Raw genomic sequence first — 20,781 nt, forward strand, 5'->3', positions numbered from 1 at the left:
TTCATGAGCTCTAAACTGGCTTGCAAGTTCCCCTTATGGTACAGCCTCATGCACTCTCTACTCACTGGACCCAATCTGAGTCCCTTGCAAGCTCTCGTGATTATGGTTCATTACAAGCTCTCTGATCGCTGAGCTTCCCTGTACATTTGCAGTTGTCTTCCTCTCTCGCTTTGACAACAGTCACCTCTACCAATACCACATCTTCTAGGCTCCATGCTTGCTTGCACCAACCTGAGCTCTTCCTGTACTAATCCTCATTGGTCTAGAACTCTCTGCCAAGCTTCTATCTCTCTGTGTATTACAACCTCATTCTCCCCACGGCAACTGACCCCAACATGACCTTTTCCCTGTGCTGTTGCCTAATCGTCCTGGTCTCACGACTCCCAAACTTAGCCTCTTAGCTCCCGATGCACAGACATCTAGTCCTCGCCATTGCTCTACCTGCAGGGACCCCACTTTCAGTGACACCACAGTAGGCTGTCCCAGTACTACAGCTTGTGGATCTTGGTTTCTTTGACTCGAGCTGAGGCATCCCTACTTCTTCACCTGCAGTGGCTGGGTCTGTGGTCACTGACAACACGCAGAGCCCTCCCAGCACTGCAGCTATAAAGATAATGCTTTTACTTGACTTTAAGTTGAACCGTCCCTGAACTATTCCATTTAAGTGTTTTCAATATTTGTAACTTTATAGCCTTCTAGGATGGCTGTTCTAGTTGCACGAGGTACAGGTATTGCTTCTTTCAGATTTTCTTAGGAATGTTTGAATCACTTCCCTAGCTTCACTGGCCAGGAATCCCTGTTTCACAGAATTGACCTGTATGTCCTTAATTAATGTGTTATTTTCTCCACAGGTTCCACGCCCAGATAGCAAGCCAGACAACCTAGGTCTTCTCACTCTTGACGAGCCGTCCACCAAGCAGTCTGACCCCACAGTGCTCTCCCTCTGGCTAACAGAAAATTCAAAGCAACACAATATTGCAGTAAGTCTTGCCGGTGGTTGGTTGCAGGCTACTGGAATTGTCCACAACCTTCTGACTGAAGAGGGTCAAAGAATGAGAATTAACATGTCAGATAATGTAAAACAGCATTGCCCACTGAAATCCTATAGACAGATAACCAAAGTCACTTGATGTAAACTACCATCAGAAATGGAATGTGTTGGATAGACTCCCAGCAGAGCGGGCAGCCCATTCAGTCCTTCTGTAATGCCCAAATTGATCATTCCAGGTTATCCTGTAATGTAGGTTTACCTTCACACTGTAGATGCTAGCTGGTGATCTAGAGAAAGGTAATTGAAATAATATGGGGCTAACTAGATTTTTTTGTAAAAAAAATCCTTCTTTATTAACTTCTTTTGTTTCCGTTTGCCATATTTCAAATACAATAACGATATTTAGGTCAATCGCACTACTTGTTTTCAGTTTCGGCATAGAATGTGTAAGACAAAGTAATGACACAATAAAACCTTTGAATTAGGCCTTGTTTCATGGGTTTGATGTTTCTGTCCACTGTCTAGTGTGCAAATTGATTCCCACTAGGGGAACATATCTGTGTTGGTTCAAGTCATATATACAAGCGGGGGCGTCAAATGTATCTCTTAAATTACCATTTGTCAACGCTCCGTGTTTCTGTACGCCAACATCCCACGTCACTGAATAGCAATATGTCCGGTTACGGGATGGTTCCATCCCTCCAAGTATATCGTGTTTCTGATAGATACATCTGCCGTGTGGATTCCTCACCTTGTGAATATCTCCTTGCGTCAGCAACATTCGGAAATTCTTTTTGTAGCTTCGCGCCGACGTGGATCCGGACGTCACAGAGGCACGGCACCGCTCGCGACTCCACTGACGTCACCGACGCCTATAACAGTCCCACGCCGGCGTGATGACATCAGTTCCCTTTTTTCCGCGTCGTCGACGCTAACGGTTTTCAGGGATCGTACTGTAGCTTTACAGTAACTTTGTTACTAATATCATTCTATTGTGTCTATCTCTATACTCTTCGAAATGTCATCGAAGAAGACTGGATTTAAAGCTTGTGGCGAATGTGGCAAGACTATGTCTATCACCGATCCTCACGAATGCTGTGTTTGGTGTTTAAGCTCCGACGATGACATCGAGGACTGTCCTTGCTGCAAGAAGATGACTCCGAAGGCTTTAAGAGAAAGAGAGACGAAACTCCTCGTGGCGAAACTTAAAAGTAAGAAAGTTAAGAAATCTTCGAAGTCTCGAAAAGAAGGGGAGTTACAGGATTCTGAGGATCCTTTTGAAGACTTGTGTGACGCCAGTGGGCTTGAACTATCGCCTGAATGGGAATTGGCTTCAGTGTCAAATGTTCCATCAAAGGATGTGGTGCCTTATCACACCGTTATTAAAAAAGCAGCGAGCTTATTGAATATTACTCTGCCCACTGCTGATTATAAGCCTAATATTTTGACTGAGGTGCTTCATTCACCCTCATCTATTATTGAACCTATGTTACCCTTCAACGAGGCCTTATCTGAGCCCATCTATGAGGTTTGGAAGAAACCTTTATCTGCTCCTGCAGTTTCTAAAACAGTGGCGAGGAGATATAGAGTTGCACCTGAGGACCCTGCATTTATATCAACACATCCCCTGCCTGAGAGTTTGGTGGTGCAGGCTGCCTGCTCAAAGAAATCTGCTGGTGCTTTACCACAGGTTCCTGGAGATAAAGAATCCAGAAAGCAAGACCAAAGTGCCAAGAAGGTTTTCTCATCAGCCAGTATGGCGTTAAAGTCAACCAACGCAACGTGTCTGATGGGGAGGTATATCCATGCTTTGATGGATTCTGTCAAGCAGTTGATTCCGAAGATTCCTGAAGATGACAGGAAGGATTTTCAGGAAGTGATATCGGACACTCAAGCAGCTGCGAGACAGGTCATTCAGAGTGGTCTGGACACTGCTGATTCGGTGGCAAGGGTCATGGGCTCCTCCGTGGCCACTAGGAGGGCTGCCTGGCTTAAATCGTCGGAGTTCTCTGCAGACGTCCAGTCTGTTTTGATGGACTTGCCTTTTGATGGGTCAGGATTGTTTGGCAAGAAGGCTGATGCTGCCTTGGAACGTTTTAAGGACAGTAGGGCCACTGCAAAATCTTTGGGCCTTCAGTCCAGGGGTACTACTAGAAGACGCTTCAGGGGTTGCGGAAGATCTTCCTTTCGTTCTTACAGACCATCCCAGCAGCAACCTCAACAGCAGCAGAATACACTGTACAAGTCGTACAGGGGCAGACAAAGATCCCGCCCTAGAGGTCGTCAAGCTTCCTCCTCCTCCTCTCCTTCCCAACCCCCGGCCAATGCAGCAAAGCAGCCCTAGATCCGCCATTCCGGATCATGTGGACCCAGTGGGGGGTCGGCTTACACATTTTCTACAAGATTGGGAATTAATAACATCGGATATTTGGGTTCTCAATCTTGTAGAGAATGGGTATGCACTTCCTTTCCAAGATTTCCCTCCCAATTACCCTCCTTGCCAGGGTTATTGTTCGGAGGACCACCTGCTTCTCCTGCAGGAAGAAGTCCTGGCTTTGTTCCGAAAAGGTGCGATGGAGGTGGTTCCAGAGCAGGAGAGGGGTCAGGGATGCTACTCCCGGTATTTCCTGATCCCCAAGAAAGATGGCAGGCTTCGGCCAATCCTGGACCTCAGGATTTTGAACCTTTACCTGAAACAGGAAAAGTTCAAGATGCTCACTCTTGCACAGGTTCTTCAAGCGCTGCTGAAAGAAGATTGGATGGTGTCGATCGACTTGCAGGATGCGTATTTTCATATTCCCATCTTGAAGTCGCACAGAAAGTATCTCCGTTTTACGGTTGGGTCACAACACTACCAGTTTGTGGTCCTTCCGTTTGGTCTTACTACTGCGCCTCGAGTCTTCACCAAGGTGATGGCAGTGGTGGCAGCTCATCTCAGGAGAACGGAGATACATGTGTTTCCGTATCTAGACGACTGGCTGATCAAAGCGGAGTCGCAGGAGAAGGTGCTCCATCATCTGCAAGAGACAACTCAGTTGTTACACAGGTTGGGTTTTTCGATAAATGTACCCAAGTCTCACCTGGTGCCCTCACAGCGCAACCTGTTCATAGGTGCGGTACTGGACACTACTGTGTGTTGTGCATTCCCTCCTCCTCAAAGGATTCGCGACATACAGGAGATGATTCCTTTGTTTTACAATGGAGCGGTCGTTCCAGTCCTGAAGGTCCTTCGCCTGCTCGGTCTGATGGCTTCTTGCATTCTGTTGGTAAACCATGCACGCTGGCATATGAGGACGCTCCAGTGGTGCCTCCGCAGGCAGTGGTATCAGCACAACGGAGATCTCAGGGAGTCAGTGAGGATCTCCAGGGAAACTGCAGCGGATCTGTCTTGGTGGAGCGTGGAAGGCAATCTGTCTCAAGGGAAGCCTTTTCAGATTCCTCCATCGGTTGCCACAGTGATATCGGATGCGTCCACTCTCGGGTGGGGTGCTCATCTGGGGGACCTGGAGGTCAAAGGTCTTTGGTCTCCAGAGGAAAGGTTGCTTCACATCAACCTTCTAGAATTGCGGGCGATACGTCTGGCGCTCAAGGCCTTCCTCCCTTCCCTTCGCGGTCAGTCTGTTCAGGTCCTGATGGACAACACGACCGCGATGTGGTACATCAACAAGCAGGGAGGAGTAGGGTCGCAGTGTCTCTGCTGAGAGGCTCTGCGTCTCCGGTCCTGGGTTCAGGACCATCAGATTTGTCTGATGGCAAATCATCTGGCCGGGGTTCAGAACGTTCGTGCGGACAGTCTCAGTCGGCAGTTCTCTGCCGATCACGAGTGGAGGCTCCATCCAGAGGTAGTTCGCGACATCTTTCAGATGTGGGGGACTCCTCGGGTGGACCTGTTCGCCACTCACGAGAATGCTCACTGCCTGTCATTCTGCAGTCTCCAGTACCCGATGCAAGGAGCCTTGGGCGACGCGTTTCAGTTGAGTTGGGGAAATCAAATCCTTTACGCGTTTCCTCCCATACCTTTGATTCCTCGGGTTCTGAGGAAAATTCGCCAAGACCGGGCCCAAGTTATATTGGTCGCCCCGGATTGGCCAAGAAGGGTGTGGTATTCAGACCTTCTCCACCTCTCCTCTCACCCGCCGCTCCGTCTCCCTCTCAGGGCAGACCTCCTCTCTCAGATGGAGGGGCAGGTTCTACACCCCCACCTCCAGACCTTACACCTTCATGCCTGGAGATTGAACGGGGCAACCTGATTTCTTTTTCTCTCCCTCACGATGTGGTGGATGTCATTTTGTCAGCCAGGCGTGACTCCACTAAGTCCATCTATTCTTATAGGTGGTCTAAATTTGTTGCTTGGTGCAGGGAGAAGTCTATAGACCCTTTGAGGGCCCATTTATCGGATGTGCTCCAGTTTGCCCTTTCTCTGACTCAGCAGGGGCTTGCTGTTGCCACGGTGAAGGGTTATCTTTCTGCGCTGTCGGCTTTTATCTGCTTGCCTGACCAGCCCTCTCTTTTTAAATCTCCTATTGTTTTAAGGTTTTTGAAGGGCCTCACTAATAAGTTCCCTCCTACCCCTTTTATTGTGCCTCAGTGGGATTTGAATCTAGTTTTGACATTTTTAATGGGTGCTCCTTTTGAGCCTCTTCACAAATGTCCCATGAGGCTTCTGACTTTTAAAACGGTTTTCCTCGTTGCAATACCCTCGGCAAGGAGGGTAAGTGAGCTTCAAGCTCTTTGTTCCAAGCCCCCATTCCTGACCATTCATGCTGAACGAATGGTTCTTAGGACCAGGGCTGCTTTTCTGCCAAAGGTGGTGACTCCTTTCCACCTTGGTCAATCCATTACCCTTCCTACCTTTTATCCTCCCCCTCACCCTTCCAAGGAGGAGGAGAGATGACACCGTCTTGACCCCAAGAGGGCGGTGTCTTTTTACTTGGACAGGACTAAAGACTGTCGAGTGGACGACCAGCTCTTCATTGGCTTTGCTGGCTGAAAGAAAGGAAGAGCGGTCCATAAGAGGACTTCGTCGAGATGGATCGTCCTCTGCATTAAGATCTGCTACTCTTTGGCCGGTAAGGAACCACCAGAGGGTATAAGGGCTCATTCTACTAGAGCTAAGTCTTCGACCTCTGCATTGCCTAGAGGTGTGCCTGTAGAAGATATTTGTAGAGCGGCTACTTGGTCTTCCCTCCACACTTTCGCGAAGCATTACTGCTTGATTCCGAGGTGAGGAGGGACGGTCACTTTGCCCGCTCTGTCCTCCAGGATTTCTTGGTCTAGAAGAGTGGACACCCTCCTCCAGGAGTGGGGACTGCTGTGGGACTCTATTCACAAGGTGAGGAATCCACACGGCAGATGTATCTATCAGAAGAACAAGTTACTTACCTTCGGTAACGCTTTTTCTGGTAGATACAATATCTGCCTGAGGATTCCTCACTGACCCACCCGCCTCCCCGTTGTTCACTCTTCTATACTAGAGTTTTCTATAATGTATTTTTTTTTGTCAAGGAGTTGTTTATTTCAAATGTTTTATTGCATTTGCTTCACACTGTGTGTGTTACCTTGATTTCTATACTGCGTATACTGTGTATATGTCTACTGTCATTGGTCCGTCCGTGTGCCTCGAAGGCACGGAAAAAAGGGCGGAACTGATGTCATCACGCCGGCGTGGGCCTGTTATAGGCGTCGGTGACGTCAGCGGAGTCGCGAGCGGTGCCGTGCCTCTGTGACGTCCGGATCCACGTCGGCGCGAAGCTACAAAAAGAATTTCCGAATGTTGCTGACGCAAGGGGATATTCACAAGGTGAGGAATCCACAGGCAGATATTGTATCTACCAGAAAAAGGGTTACCGAAGGTAAGTAACTTGTTCATTAATTCAGCTTGATATGCACAACCTAAACAAGTATCCCCGGTGATCATGGTGGTCTCTTGTCAGTCTTTTCTACAAGAGCCAGAAAGAATGGGTTATATCCTGCCCTGACCAATCTCTGTCACTGCAGCTTGGTTAGCTAACATGTTTGATGTTCTGCTTTTTACTAGGATGCAGAGTCTGATCTGATCCTGATACTGTGATTGGAGGGAGACGAGGTGAATTTGAATATAGTTCATGATCGGGGGCAGGACAGCTTGTCAAGATACATGACTATATTGTGTCAGATTTCTGCTGCATTTTTGTGCCCAAAATTCTCCAACTTGGAGAGGGTGGGAATGTGTGAGAGGATTCCCTTGTTCCTCATTTGAGAGGGATATTATTGAGCTCTCTGATCAGACGCTGAACCCTATGGCAATAATGAAGTAGTCGAACTGTTTCCGGCCGTAGCTCTACAGTTACCCCTAATGTAACTCCCATTAGTGAAGTCATCCTTTTGACGTTATATTGGTATCATCTTTGGTTAAACTGATACAGTTGGGTGTCTTTTTAGTTTTTGTAGCTTATTGTGGCATTAGTGTTATGAACAATTTAGGAACTAACATTAGACATTGTGTGCCTCACTCCACTTAATGGGCACATGAGCTTGGACTCCATCTGGAAACGTCACTGCAATAACTTAAACCATCAACAACACAAAGATTTAGAAGTGTGTTTCTGTGTCTCATTCCTTGCAGCAGATCAAAGTGAAGAGTCTGGAAAATGCAGAAAAGAACCCAAAAGCCATTGATACCTGGATTGACAGTATCAGTGAACTGCATCGCTCCAAGCCCCCAGCAAACGTGCACTACACCAGGTGAGTTCTATGCAAACCCTGCACATCACACCTGTCAGTAGGCTGATTTCAAAGTGTTCGAAATGGCGCTTGCCCTGTGGCATTTTACTGTGCTCTTTGATCTGCCCTTACACAGACTGCTCTTTTGTGTAACACACCACGCCCCCGCATGACATGCTTCACCCTCTGATCTGCCTCATTCTGTCTCCCTTAGGCCAATGCCCCACATTGACTCGTTGATGCAAGAGTGGTCACCAGAATTCGAGGAGTTGCTTGGAAAGGTCTGTAGCCTCTTTTGGGTCATGTTTCTATGCACGTCCTCTGGCCTCATGCTTGGTAATGCAGACATATTTGAACATTTCAATGTTAATTAAGAAATGCAGAGCTCATTGTCTTTGACCTTCTCAATCAATAAGGTATATTTGTGCTTCTTGCATGTATTCTTAATCAGTAAGCATTTATATAGTGCAACTCTAGTTGAGATCAACTGAGGGTGTGGGTGTGTGTGTGTACAAAATGAATCTCCATTGTATTTTTCTGTCTACAACAGCTGGGCAAATGTGAAAAATAATATGCAACTGGAGGAGCAAGATTGTAAAGCTAGAACTTTAACTTTGCTATTGGCAGTAAAGATGTGGATGCCTGTATACAGCTATCATTCAAAGGCTAAAATTGTGTTTTTACAGCTAGCAGAACCATAAAAGTTGACGGTAGACTTCTGTTACAGTGTGCATCTTGTCAGTAGGTGAAAAAGTTCTAATCTGTTCAGCAGGGGGTAATCTTCAATTAACATCCGATTCATATATGTGCCATGTAAATACAGCTTTGTAATGATGAGGTAAAGAATACTGGGAATTAAACAAAATGGGCAAAGATATGCTTCTTGTACAATAATTGTATCTATATACATCCACAAAGGAGATGTTGCTTCCTGGTGTGATGCCCAGTCTCATGGCCTGGATAAAGTCTTCCTTTACAGTAATAGCAATTTTAACTTGTCAAATGACTACAGGATGGGATCGTAGCATAACTGAATGCTACAGACCTGTTATAGGAGCAAACTAGCACCCTCTGCCCCTCCGGGTAACCAGTTGACCATGGTGCCCTCAATCGCAGTGGAAGACTGAGCCCGCAGTGCCTCTAGTCTCCTCCTGGCACTTAATGTGAGTTTCTTGTTAACTGTGAGCAGTAATTGCATAGCAGCACTGGGAGCACAGAGAGAAACATATTGTTTCACTAGCAATATCTGCCCCACAGCAAGGACAAGCGCCATGATCTGTGGCTGTGGCTTATTGGTCCGCCTTCTTCTTGCTGTCACATTTCACTGCCTAGACTGATGCCCAACTTTCTCTCACTGCCTTGCGCTCAGAATTCATCCTGTAATGTTTTCTTATATCTGAAAGGCTGTTTTAAGCGTCTGCTGTGTTACAAGGAGTCTCTTCAGGGAATCATCACTGAACATACCCAAACCTAAAGTTCCTGTGTTGCACACTTTCTATGCAACCAATGTGCCAGGGCCCGCAAAGCACACCATGCGCTTTGACAATTACTCATTGTCTCTGACCTGATTACTTTTCAGAGAGGACCAGTTAGCTGATGTCTGAGAAGAAGGAAAACAAAACCGGGAAATTGCACATCTTTTTACGTCAGTAGAATCTTTGGTACCCCTGGAACCTGCCCTGAACAGAACATCCATTGTAGCTAAATCATCCACAAATCCCAGTACGAGGACCTATAGACATGACTAGCAGACTTTATTAAAACAAACAAAAAATATTTCACCAAGACATTGGATGATGGCCTTGACAAACTGTGTGCCAGCATTGGCTATAACAACATACAGAGCATCCAGTCCAGAGTTAAGGTTATGTAAGAAATGGTTACCTACTTTTAGTCCTTGATTCAGCATGGTTGGCATCTTTTTTGAAGGCTTAAGTGTTAGAATGATTCTTCCCCACTCTGTACGGGCACCCAGAACGCTTCATCCATTAGATTAGATTCAGAAAGCGATAAGTGTTCAACATGACCAAACACAGAAGCACCGACAAAAAAACCTATGTGTGCATTATTTTCCACATTTTAGACTGTTTAATGGATAAATAACCCCCTTCTCAACATTACATTACAACATCCCTTGCACATCCTGCTACTTAATATATCTAAATAAAGAAAAGACAGCCTGATAAGCTTGCATTAGAAGAGATAATAATCACCTGTCCCTTTTAATAGCCATAGGCCTTTCAACTTTTGTGATGCCTTGTACTGGCCCCACGGTCAGTTCTTTTTGATAAAGTACTTGCCGATTAATCCAGAATAAACTCTCAAATGTGCATGCTCTAGGACCCTGATCAAAGCTGGGGAGGAGGACAATTTGTTTATGACTTAAGTGAAGATGTCTGTGATGCAGAACTAAGAGCTTAACCATGTTTTCCGCATTGTGGGTCTTCATTGATAATCAGAAACCATAAAATAGAGCAGGAAACTTCAAATATCTGCCTAGAGGCTTTTTTGTCACCCACTACATGAAAGAGAGCACAACAACATTTATTTAAAGAATTAGGTCAAAATAGAGCATTATCTGAAACAATTTTTAGAACAGCTTGATCCACACTAGAGTCAGGTCTCGTATCAGAATCAATACAATAGTGCCTAATGAAAGTCTGGACTGACTTGCAGAGGGCCTCCCTCTTTGCAGATTTCTGGTAACAACATGTTACTCAGCCAGACTGTAGTAACTGCTTTTGGTCTAGTGGAATGAAACATAGGTTTCCCTGGCAGTCATTTACTGATTAACTTGAAGCACATTTTAATGCAGGATTCAATCAAATGAGATAAGGGTTGTTTAGAGGAGACACGTCCTAGGCTGCTGATTAGAGTCAAAAACATGAGTTTTATTGTAGTTTTCAACTCCTTGAAGTACATTTGTACAACACCACATAGTGTTTCTCTGGACCATGAGCAAAATAGGATAAGCTCACTGTAGGTAGATGGTTCTACAAAGGATTTAGTGTTGAGGATACAGCTATGTGCCATAGGTCCTTGTGCTACATGGTTTTATATTTCAGTCTAACCTGTAGGTCCTGGGGCAGTGTTTTTGGTTGTCTTTGTGTCTACAGTTGTATTTACACCATTGGCTGATAGGGGCACATGTGCGGTCCTCTCCATTAGACCATTGTTGTTTTATGTGTTGGCTGGAAGGACACACTCCTCCACCGCAGGAATTATCAGTTTGACCATGTATAGGAAGTGGGTACTTATAGGAATTAAATACACAGTAACCTTCGCATGCTGGTGACGAACCCCAGCCGTCACGCTCCACGGTGCTTGTGTGCTGATGACGGCTGGGGTTCGTCACGGCCCGCCCTGTTCGTTTGTTTACCGCACAGCGGCGGAAACGGGCCAGCAGCAAAGGGGTTAATGTGAATACCCGTATCTCACTACTGTGCCTTGAAGGGGGCTGTGCCTTTAGATATACATTTAATTCTACTTTGTTACTTACATTTGCATTGTTGGAACCTTATTGATTAATGATTGGGTAGAAGAGGTCAGTTAATCATATACTCAGAGACAGAGGAAGTCAGCATGAGGAGAACCTACAAGTCTTTCAAAATCACATTTGTTTCTAATATATACCTCTTTAACCCGTTGGCTGCTGCCGTCGGCCATTGGCCGACGGCAGGACTACCTCGCTGGTGCTGCCGTCGGCCAATGGCCGACGCGACCGCGCCCGTTTTTTAAAACGGCCGCACTGCCGCAAAAAAGCGGAAGCAGCCAACGGGTTAAATGTCAGAGGTGTGAACTCACTGACAGCAGCAGGTTCTGGCAATGTTTCTGCTCCTTGGGAATAGACATCCTTTTTGTGCGGGAAATACATTTACTGAAGAGAGAGAAATGTAAAGTCCGATACAAGCAATTCCAAGCAAAATACCACTCCTCTACAGCCTCATTGAATGCTTCCTACTTGCCAGAGAAAGTCTGGGTGGAGCAGGGAACAAGACTTCACTGCTGTTGCAGCCAAAATTTTATACAGTTTTACCTGCTGTTGCAGCCAAAATTGTATACAATTTTACCAGCTGGTTTTACCAGCCGGTATACTGTGGTACTCTTGTATCCCACCCAGGAAATGTGGATGTGAGAACAGCAAGTCAGTTCTGATCAGACAAAATGAAAGCCCGCACGGAGATACCACTCTGAATGACTCATAATTAGGCTCAACAGAGAGAGCAGAGCAAACCCTGCTTTAATTAAAACAAACTTTTCAGGAAATGTGGCGTAGAGCCAGGACTGAGGCTGACATTATCCTAATTCTGAAGCCATGGAAGAAATCAATGGAATACTCAGCAAATCGGTTCCTTTCATTGATTGTCTCTGACAGCAAGATCATCGCTAAAATGATGGTCGATAAGCCTAGCAAACTTCTTTCCTTCAAGATGGCACCGGACCAGTTGGATTGTGTCTTAGACAGGCAAATGTGTGATAACGCTAGAAGGACTGTCTGTCTCATAGAAATAGTCCAACACAGGCATCTCTTGTGGTGTCCTGGCATTAGACATGGAGAAGGCCATTGACAGATAGTCTTTCATAACCGCAGAAGTTGCCAGGATGAGTCTTGAGGCTCAATACATCAGTTGGATAAGGGCAAATTACAGAGATCACAAGACCAGGATATTGCTCAGAGGGACTTAGCAAGGGCATGTCCTTCCACCACTCTGGTTTACTTTAGTGATTGAGCCCTTTGTGGTGAAAGTGGTCACATCGGGATATTTTAGCAATGCCCTTTGAGGGCCTAGTTTATAAAATCAGCCTGTCTGTGGTTCCCCCACATTCAGAAAGATCAAGTCACCAGAGGCCTGCTAAAATTCTTATGAAAGAACTAGTGAGCTTTATGGGGCCGCACATGAATTTAAAGTGCATTACAAAAAATTGATGATCTTTAATCCATCCCTCATGGGTGAAGAAGTGCAACATTTTAAAAGCTCTATGCCTACTCAGAGGACAAAAAGGATTTCTTACGAATAAATCCACTTAACAAGGTTATTTGACACTCTTCAATCTGCTAACTGACTAAGTCTTAGAGATGAGATTAAAAGTGATCCAGGAAATGGAATAGCCGATACAGTCTATGTCAAGTTAAATAAATTAAATTAAAATTAACATACTACCTAGACCCTTATACCAGTTACTCATCATTCTCTCCCAAGTTCTCTGACAGGATCTTGAAGCTATGAGACCGTTGATCGATACATTTATTTAGGGTTGAAAGAAGCTCAGACTTGCTAGAGGCGATCCGAGCGCCTAAGTCAAGGGGGGAGATTGTGGCACTCAGGTGTACTGGGATGTTTCTATGTTGCCCCTGAAGCTCCGATGGGAGTGGGCCGATCTCAGGACCAAGGAATTCATCACACATAGACAATCTGATAGCAGGCAGGGAGTGCTTATGTTGTAAAATAAGTGAGTGCAATGTCTGAAAGCTCTTTTGAGGAGCCCACTGCTGGTATTGAGAAGTGGCAGAGATGCTTAATACTAAGGCCGTAGCCTTTATTGCTTCACATACTTCATTCATCCACCACCTTACACTGTCTCCTTTTTCTCTCACTCTTGAAGGTTCTTTGTGGTCCTTGCTTTCTCCCTTTATCATTATTTGCCGCTTCCTTTCACCTTCGTCTTGCTCTGGGCAAATGTCTAATGAATCCTGATCCCACAAAATTAGTGTGGCCCCCACCTGTAACCATCAAAACAAGCTAAGCACTGGAGATAGGGCAGGGACAGCAGTGGGACTGGAAATCCTATAAATTATTCCTTTGCACAGCTTTTCCACCAACCTTTGCATTTTGTGTTACTTTCTCAGGTCCTTTTTTTTAATCAATTTTCACTATTTTCATAAGAAAGGGGACCCCAGGCAATCAGACCATACCATTTATACCTTAGTTGTGTACACAGTCATAGAAAACTGGGAATATCTATCATCGCAGAACATATTCAACAATCTTCTCCGCTCAACCCTCTGCAGTTTATTCCCCCAGTTCACCCTGGTTATGTATCTAGGGACATTTTAGAAATGGCAGGAGCTTTCTGCCACTGCAAGGAGGAGTGTAAATTAGATTAGAGATAATGGCTGTAATATTTGTGGCTCTGTCATTGCTTTACAAATCTAGCTCTTGAGTCACTGCAACCAATCAAGTCTTTTAGGAAGACGTATTGGGTGGGCTAAGAGATATTTGGATACCTAATTCCTGTACACCCTGAGGTATTACTGTTGGGGCTGAACAGGACACCTTTACCCCATGTTTACAATGGATAAAGTACTGTAATTTTAATTCCAGATTACCACCAAATTGCTTATAGTTGGGGCCAGGAAGAAAACTCTGGCCCCAGCACTTTTGCAGTTGTATCATAGACTTTGAGAAATTCTGGCTGAGAAAAATATGTCCTGCATCAACACAAAACCAAATTCCACAGTATATGGATGGAGCATGCTGGTGTGATATATTTAAGATCTGGAAAGGTCATTAACCCATCACCTAGGGTACAAACTATAGATTTGCTACAGAGCGCTTCACCATTGTCCAGTCTGGATTCAAACAGTCCTTTAAGGCTCAGGACATTTATTTGACTTATTGGGCTCAGTCCTGTTCACTCCCATCTCCATTGCACAGATCCAGGTGGGTTTCTGGGAAGGATTTCTTTTACTCAAGTAGTTGTATTAATTTGTTTCTGGTTACCCTGTAAAGGTACAAGTATGATGTGAACTGAGCATAGTCCATGTGGAATGTGTTTACTGTTTTGTAAGCAGAAAACCAAACGAGAAGATTGAAATATGTGTGTCAAATACCATGTTACAGAAAAGTAGCTGCAAGGCTTTCCTTGAGCACTACCGTAAGTCAAAAAGGGATGCTGGTTGTGGTGTATTAATTGATTAAATGTAGTAGATCCACAAGGATTTACAGTATCTTGTGTTAGAATAAAACAATATTTTGTTTATGCTAACTGCAGTCTTGATCTGCATCTTGTGTTTTACAGAAATTCTTTTCTTGGTACCTTTTTAAGTGCTTTTTATATGTTGAGATGATTCTGTTTTGGGCAGCAAAAGTTAATATTGAAAGTAGACTTCTTAGTTTGTTAATAAACCATCTGCAAGGATGTTCTGTGATAAGGGGGTGACACTGATTCAAACACTAAGAACATTATCTCAGGAGCTAAGACGGTTTGAGTGCTGTTGAGTTGGTCAATATTAATTCTCCAGCATGCAAACTTTCCCTTATTTATATGCTGAGTAAAAAGTCACTGTGGTAATTAAAATGGTGGTCAAATTCGATACATTGCAAGGTCTTGAGGCACAATTTCTAGAACATCTAGAGCATACCAAAAAATTGTGGGAAGTATTGCCCTACTTGGAGATATTACAGGCATGTCACTTTTTCTCACTGTGCTAGAAACCAATGGGTGTTTACAAAAGCTTAAGCTGCTGTAATTCTTAGTGTTGCCTGCATGTTATGTGTTTGTGGCGCATCACTGCAGCAAGGTTGGTCTGTCCACCTCGGTGTGTGCACAGTAGTTGTGTATGTGGACGGTGCAATGATGCAAAAGCGTTCTAATTCTGTCTCAATCCATCCTCCCAGGTCAGTCTTCCGACAGCTGATGCCGACTGCAGCCTCGCTGAATACATCGATATGATCTGCGGTGAGAAACGGGCACAGCCTCTTTTATAAACCCAGAGATCACACCGAGTGGCTATTGGATGTTTTTCTCGATATCGAAAGTAACAAAAAATAAATTATTGCATTTCTGTTTTCTCCTCAGCGATCTTGGACATTCCCGTGTATAAGAGCCGTATACAGTCTCTGCACATCCTGTTCTCTCTGTACTCCGAATTTAAGAACTCCCAGGTTGGTTGTGGTGTTCTCCTATTTCAAACAATATCATAATTTACAAGCGGTGTTTTCCATTGTAAATCCAGGATAGGCGGATCCATACCAGAATAGATTGTCATATACATTTACATACAATTAAATTAACGTGAATTGTTTTTTTTTTTTGTGTGAGCATCCTGAAAATATACATGAATCCAGACTTCTTGCCCTCCTCTGCCCACCTTTGCCACAAAGTCTTGGTCATTAATACTCTGAAGGGGAATCTTGGTTGAAATTTCTTAGAACCCAAGTGTGTTTTTATCCGAACCTTGTCTTCTCTCTTTTCACTGGTCTCCTACTGTTTACCCCTTTTGATTCATCTCCTCCCTCTCTCTCCCATTTCACCCCTCTGGTGTCTGTCCATCATCTATACTTCACCACCTTACAGTCTCCCACCTACTGCCACCTCACTCTTTAATCATTGGCTCTCCCAATGTTCTCTCACCTGTCTGGCCTGATCTTTCTGTTCTTCTTTGCTCACTTGCTTGTGTTCTCTATTCTTACTGTTGGTCTTATTATCTTACCCAGGCCTTGCACAATCATTGTTTCCGGCCGTAGTTTCTCTCCCCCCCCCCCCCCCAATTTCATTTTGTCCTCTCGTTTCTTTCCAGCATTTCAAGGCTCTGGCAGAAGGCAAGAAGTCTGAGATCTTCCCATCAGACCCTCCATCACGCGCAGGAGAGGCAGAAACCTTCACCTTCCACTGACAACACTCCTCCACCATATTCAAGTGTGGGTGCAAAGCATAGGTCTCCCTAAGTCAAGTGGAACCATCTTGTTTGAGCCTCCACCCAATGCTTTGTGAGCTGTTCATGAGCTATGAGAGGACCAATGGCTTTTTTTTCCAGCACTTCCGTCTGACCCTTAGTCCTGGTCTGCTGTGAAGGGAAGCATTTGACTTAAAACCTAGAATCTGTAGGACGAAAACTTCAAGTAAGGAGCACCCTTCTCCAACTGGTTTGTTGTGATCATGAAGGTACTGGATGATGATAACCATGCAAAACTCCCATGATAACCATGCAAATCTCTGATCTGTTGGGGTGCCAATCCTGAGATCTCTTGTTTTCCACGATCCCTTGCTTAGAGGGCCCCTGAATATTTCAACTTAATACATTCCTTTACATGTCCAACTGTGTTTCTGACAATATTTCTATTTAAGTGTGTGTCTGACAATCCTCTCTCTGCTCACCTATCACACCTATGGAATGGACAGTCATCTGGAGCCTTTATGAAAGTTTCTCCTTGATCACAGGGGCTGTGCCTTCCTATGTCCTCTGCCTCTCCTTTCAAAGGGGTACAACATCTCTATAATAAAGTCTAGATTTGCCCACAAGTCCAGAGCTTCAGCACTTGTCATTCAGCACTTGTCATCAAATTCAGTGCTCTTCTAATAGATGGGTATTCTCCAAGATCTCATTGTAGTTCATCTCTAGATGATGGGGACACTCGTGCTCCTTATGGCAGTTCATCCTATGACTCGAACATGCATATTCTGCCGGGTTTGTGACCTGTCGACTCCTTGGTTCATACTCCAATACCGCTCATGGGCTGGTCATTTTTTTGTAGGTTTACACAATGTTTTGGCATTTCCTAATGTATTTGAAACATTTTCCCCACAACTGGACATGGTACAGGCTACTTTCCAGTGGCATATCTTAGGGTGGCTGAAAGAATCCCAAGTGGAAACCTAACCTTACGCATTTCTGCAGCGTTCATATTTTTTACTTTTCATCCGTAGTTCATGTCTGAAATCCCAAGATTTTGCACATTCTTACAATGTTTTTATGCACTTATTTATTTTATCCTTGGCATTTTGTTTAATAAATGCTTTCCATGTTAATAACGTGTCCTGTCCTTATTTAGTATAATGATATAGAGTGGTCACCATTCACTTCTCTTTGCTCGTGCTTACATTTTAGTGTTTTTTTTATACTTCTATTTTCCTCTCATTATAGGATTCCTTTTGAGACTCCAAATCCTAACCCTTGGGTAAGTTTGTGCTTGTCCGAGTGCTTACAGAAGGTCAGTCCCTGGCAGTCAAAAGGACCTGCGTAGATGCCGAATGGGTTTTTCGTCTAAGACGACGTACACAGTAGCATGTAATTGCCAGATGCAGTGGGCCGTTAGGTATTGGATGTAATCTTGAAATGAGCAGCTATAAGCACATGTTGAGGCCAAAATGTTTGAAATTCGAATGTTGAAAATTACCACAACTTTGACTATTGCTACAAACTGGGGATTTTTAGCATCGTTTTTTTCTAACTGGCTACTTCTGAACTAAATATAAAAAAAATATTTAACAATTGAGAAGTAAATGTTTGAAACAAAAAACGTATTATATTTTACATGCTAAGAAGGCAAATTGGGTGAGCCTTTGAAAATGGCTGACCAAAAGCCAAGATGATTTAGCTACTGTAAAGATTTCTAAGATGGCTGACATGAAGACTTGCTCTGATGGATACTTCTAATGCAGATTCCTCACTTTGCCAATAACCGCAGGTACCAGACTGGATCCTAAGATTTTTTTTCTCTGCAATTCCCTTGCCTGCCAGTAGGTGACACCATACGGCGCTGTGTCAGGTCCGTCGCACCCTGGAAGGGACATGTAACTGCCACCTCAGCAGGTTGACATCAGTTTCCTTCTTTCCATACCTGACATGCCTTTTGCACACTGGAGAAATTTTGTGAAAAAGTCTGTTTCCCTCCCCCACAAAACTACAGGATTTAAACCCTGTAAGGATTGGCACAAACAGATGTCAGTGCCGGACTCTTGTGAAGTCTGTACTACTGTATCAGTCCTGACATGATTCAGAATCCTGCGACAACTGCGGTCGAGTTAACCTGAAGGCCATCTGAGACCATGAGGCCAAACTCGGCATCGCTGAGCTCCACATGTGTGTGTAAGGTTTGCATTTGTCCAAGTCACAGGCACGTTCCTAATGCTGTTCCAGACAAAAAATAGTCATCCAGTTTCAAATCATTAGGTAAGCAAAAATCCAAAAAGAAGCATAGAGTCAAAAAGTGTCTCCTCTGCTTCCTGCCACTCTCGTCTAGAGATGTCACGCAGACGTCTGGGTACCTCACGATCTCGGTCCCAGTCTCCCATAATGAGCCGATCCCTCAACTTGTCCTGACACAGCCTGAATTTCCAGTGCCATCGGCAATGCATCAACAGATCCAAGCCTTCAAAGAGACCAGGTGGAGTTTTGATGACCTTTTCTGACCACATGGATCCGAGGCCTCCAGTTGGGTTACCGTTGCCGTATCCGATTGGGCCTCTTCACCATTTTCTAGGGTCCACCCAACTCCAGGGCCGTTACCAGCTAAGATTCCTCATTCGGTGTTGAGAAACTCGCCAGCCACGTGCTTCAACATTGCTGACGCCAGAAGAAAAACCTATAGTCCTATCGGACTCTAAAGCAAATCCGCAATGCCCTTGGCCGAATTTGTGCCCATCTCGATCTCAACCCCAATCAGACTTCAAAGGTACGCCTTTGTTGATACAACATTTATCAGACCCTGATTACGCGATGATTACGATTTCGATGATGAAGCTCAACTCTGTGATGAAGAGAACTAATGCTTGGAACATCAAAAAAACAGTGATCTGGACACTTCCCCCTGACACTGGTGTGGTGTTCTGAACCTTCATGTCATCCACAGTCTATGTTCTGGAATGTGGGGAAGGTTACCAGGCACTGAGTTTAGAACCATACATTTTAGCATTTAGCTCCAGCCTGTTGCTGGATGGGGTCTCTGTATTTCTGTGTCTTGAATAAACATAATTTCTCTCCTGAGCTACGCTATTACTTGATGGAACTAACTTCTACATTTTGGTGTAGAGGACTATACAAAATGTTACCACACCTCCGTTTTTTTTAACCTCTCCAGGTGATCCCCTACTTCCCTGGCAAAAATGGAAAAAGGTGTTTGCACATTATGCTCGAGTTTGTGGTAACTCCTTAAGCGCAGAAAGGAGGACCTCTCTCCTGATGCATTGTTTGGGATCAGAGGGACAACAATTCTTTGAACACCTCCCTGAGCTCTCTGATAGTGACTCTGCTACTCTTAATGAGTATGAGATTTGCATTAAAAAACTGGACCTAAACTACGTCCCCAAAATAAGTACTGTTCTTGAGAAGTTTCATTTTGGAAGAAGGATGCAAAGGCAAGAAGAGTCAATTCAGCAGTACATAACAGTCTTGTGTAAGCTGGCCTCCACCTGCCACTTTGGTCCGACCTTGGAAGAGCGCTTGAGGGATCAATTTATGTTAGGATGCATGCAAGACAAAACGAGGGATGCTTTATGGCAAATACATACTCCTACTCTTCAAGACGTTATAACTATAGCCAAGAGTCATGAACATTCCAAGGCATGTGTTGACATTATAAAGAAGGACTCATCCGGTGATACGAAAGTAGACTGGGGTTAAGGTAGTGGTAATAAGAGTGTTAAACCCAAGACTAGTTCAGGCGGGAAAGCCATGGGAAAATTAGTGGGAGAAAAGGTTACGTCACCAAGTGCTATAGGTCAGGCAAGGACCACATGAAGGTCAGAGAGATTGATCTTTTTAAGGAGGATGTAGAAGAGGTCATCATTTGTCAGATTGCAGGAAATACGAGCGATGGACCGCAGTAGCTAGTACTAGTTAGCGACGCCCCCGTCAATATGCTATTTGACTCTGGAGCCAAGATTACGCTTGTTCCAAAAGTTTTTTATGGGTGCAATTTGTTTGGTAAAGTCACTCTCTTGAAACCAGACATTAGACCAAAAGGGTATGGTGGTGTGACCATAGAGTTACTAGGTTACTTTTGGAGAACAATTGATTTTAAAGGGAGGGTCATCCCTGGGAAGATATACGTCTCTATGAAAGGTGACTCACTCATAAGTTGGCTTTATCAAAGGGATCTGCATGTATTTCTTGACCCCAATGAGAACCCTCCTGTGCGTTTAAAAGAACTACCACCTGTGAGAGTGGTTATTGATACTGTTCAAGATTGGACCAAAGATTTCCCTGCAGTTTTTGCTAGTGACCTAGGTTGCTTTAAAAACTATGTACATCGTATAAGAATTAAGCCAAATGTTGTTCCAAAAGTTGCCAAAGTGAGAAACGTGCCTCTGTTGGTAAGAGAGAGCATGAAATCAGATTTGGATAAGCTCCTGGCCAAGGGTATCAT

General features: G+C 44.4%; 1 protein-coding gene across 6 annotated transcripts in view; it reads left to right on the forward strand.

Annotated features, from left to right (window-relative positions):
* The window catches only part of IFT46 (intraflagellar transport 46), a 119,564-nt gene extending 102,118 nt beyond the window's left edge, over nucleotides 1-17,446 (forward strand). For 4 of the 6 annotated variants that reach the window (XM_078682236.1, XM_078682238.1, XM_078682239.1 and 1 more), the window contains exons 7-12: nucleotides 852-980; nucleotides 7,596-7,714; nucleotides 7,908-7,974; nucleotides 15,313-15,373; nucleotides 15,494-15,579; nucleotides 16,215-17,446. In XM_078682236.1, the coding sequence (XP_078538362.1) occupies nucleotides 852-980; nucleotides 7,596-7,714; nucleotides 7,908-7,974; nucleotides 15,313-15,373; nucleotides 15,494-15,579; nucleotides 16,215-16,310 (558 nt within the window). In that variant the 3' untranslated portion in view covers nucleotides 16,311-17,446. The remainder of the gene's footprint in view (nucleotides 1-851; nucleotides 981-7,595; nucleotides 7,715-7,907; nucleotides 7,975-15,312; nucleotides 15,374-15,493; nucleotides 15,580-16,214) is intronic. The other 2 variants (XM_078682234.1, XM_078682235.1) reach the window with 1 other exon arrangement.
* The last annotated feature ends 3,335 nt before the right edge of the window (nucleotides 17,447-20,781 follow it).

This window comes from Lissotriton helveticus, chromosome 3_1 (genome assembly GCF_964261635.1).
Source record: "Lissotriton helveticus chromosome 3_1, aLisHel1.1, whole genome shotgun sequence".
NCBI lineage: Eukaryota > Metazoa > Chordata > Amphibia > Caudata > Salamandridae > Lissotriton > Lissotriton helveticus.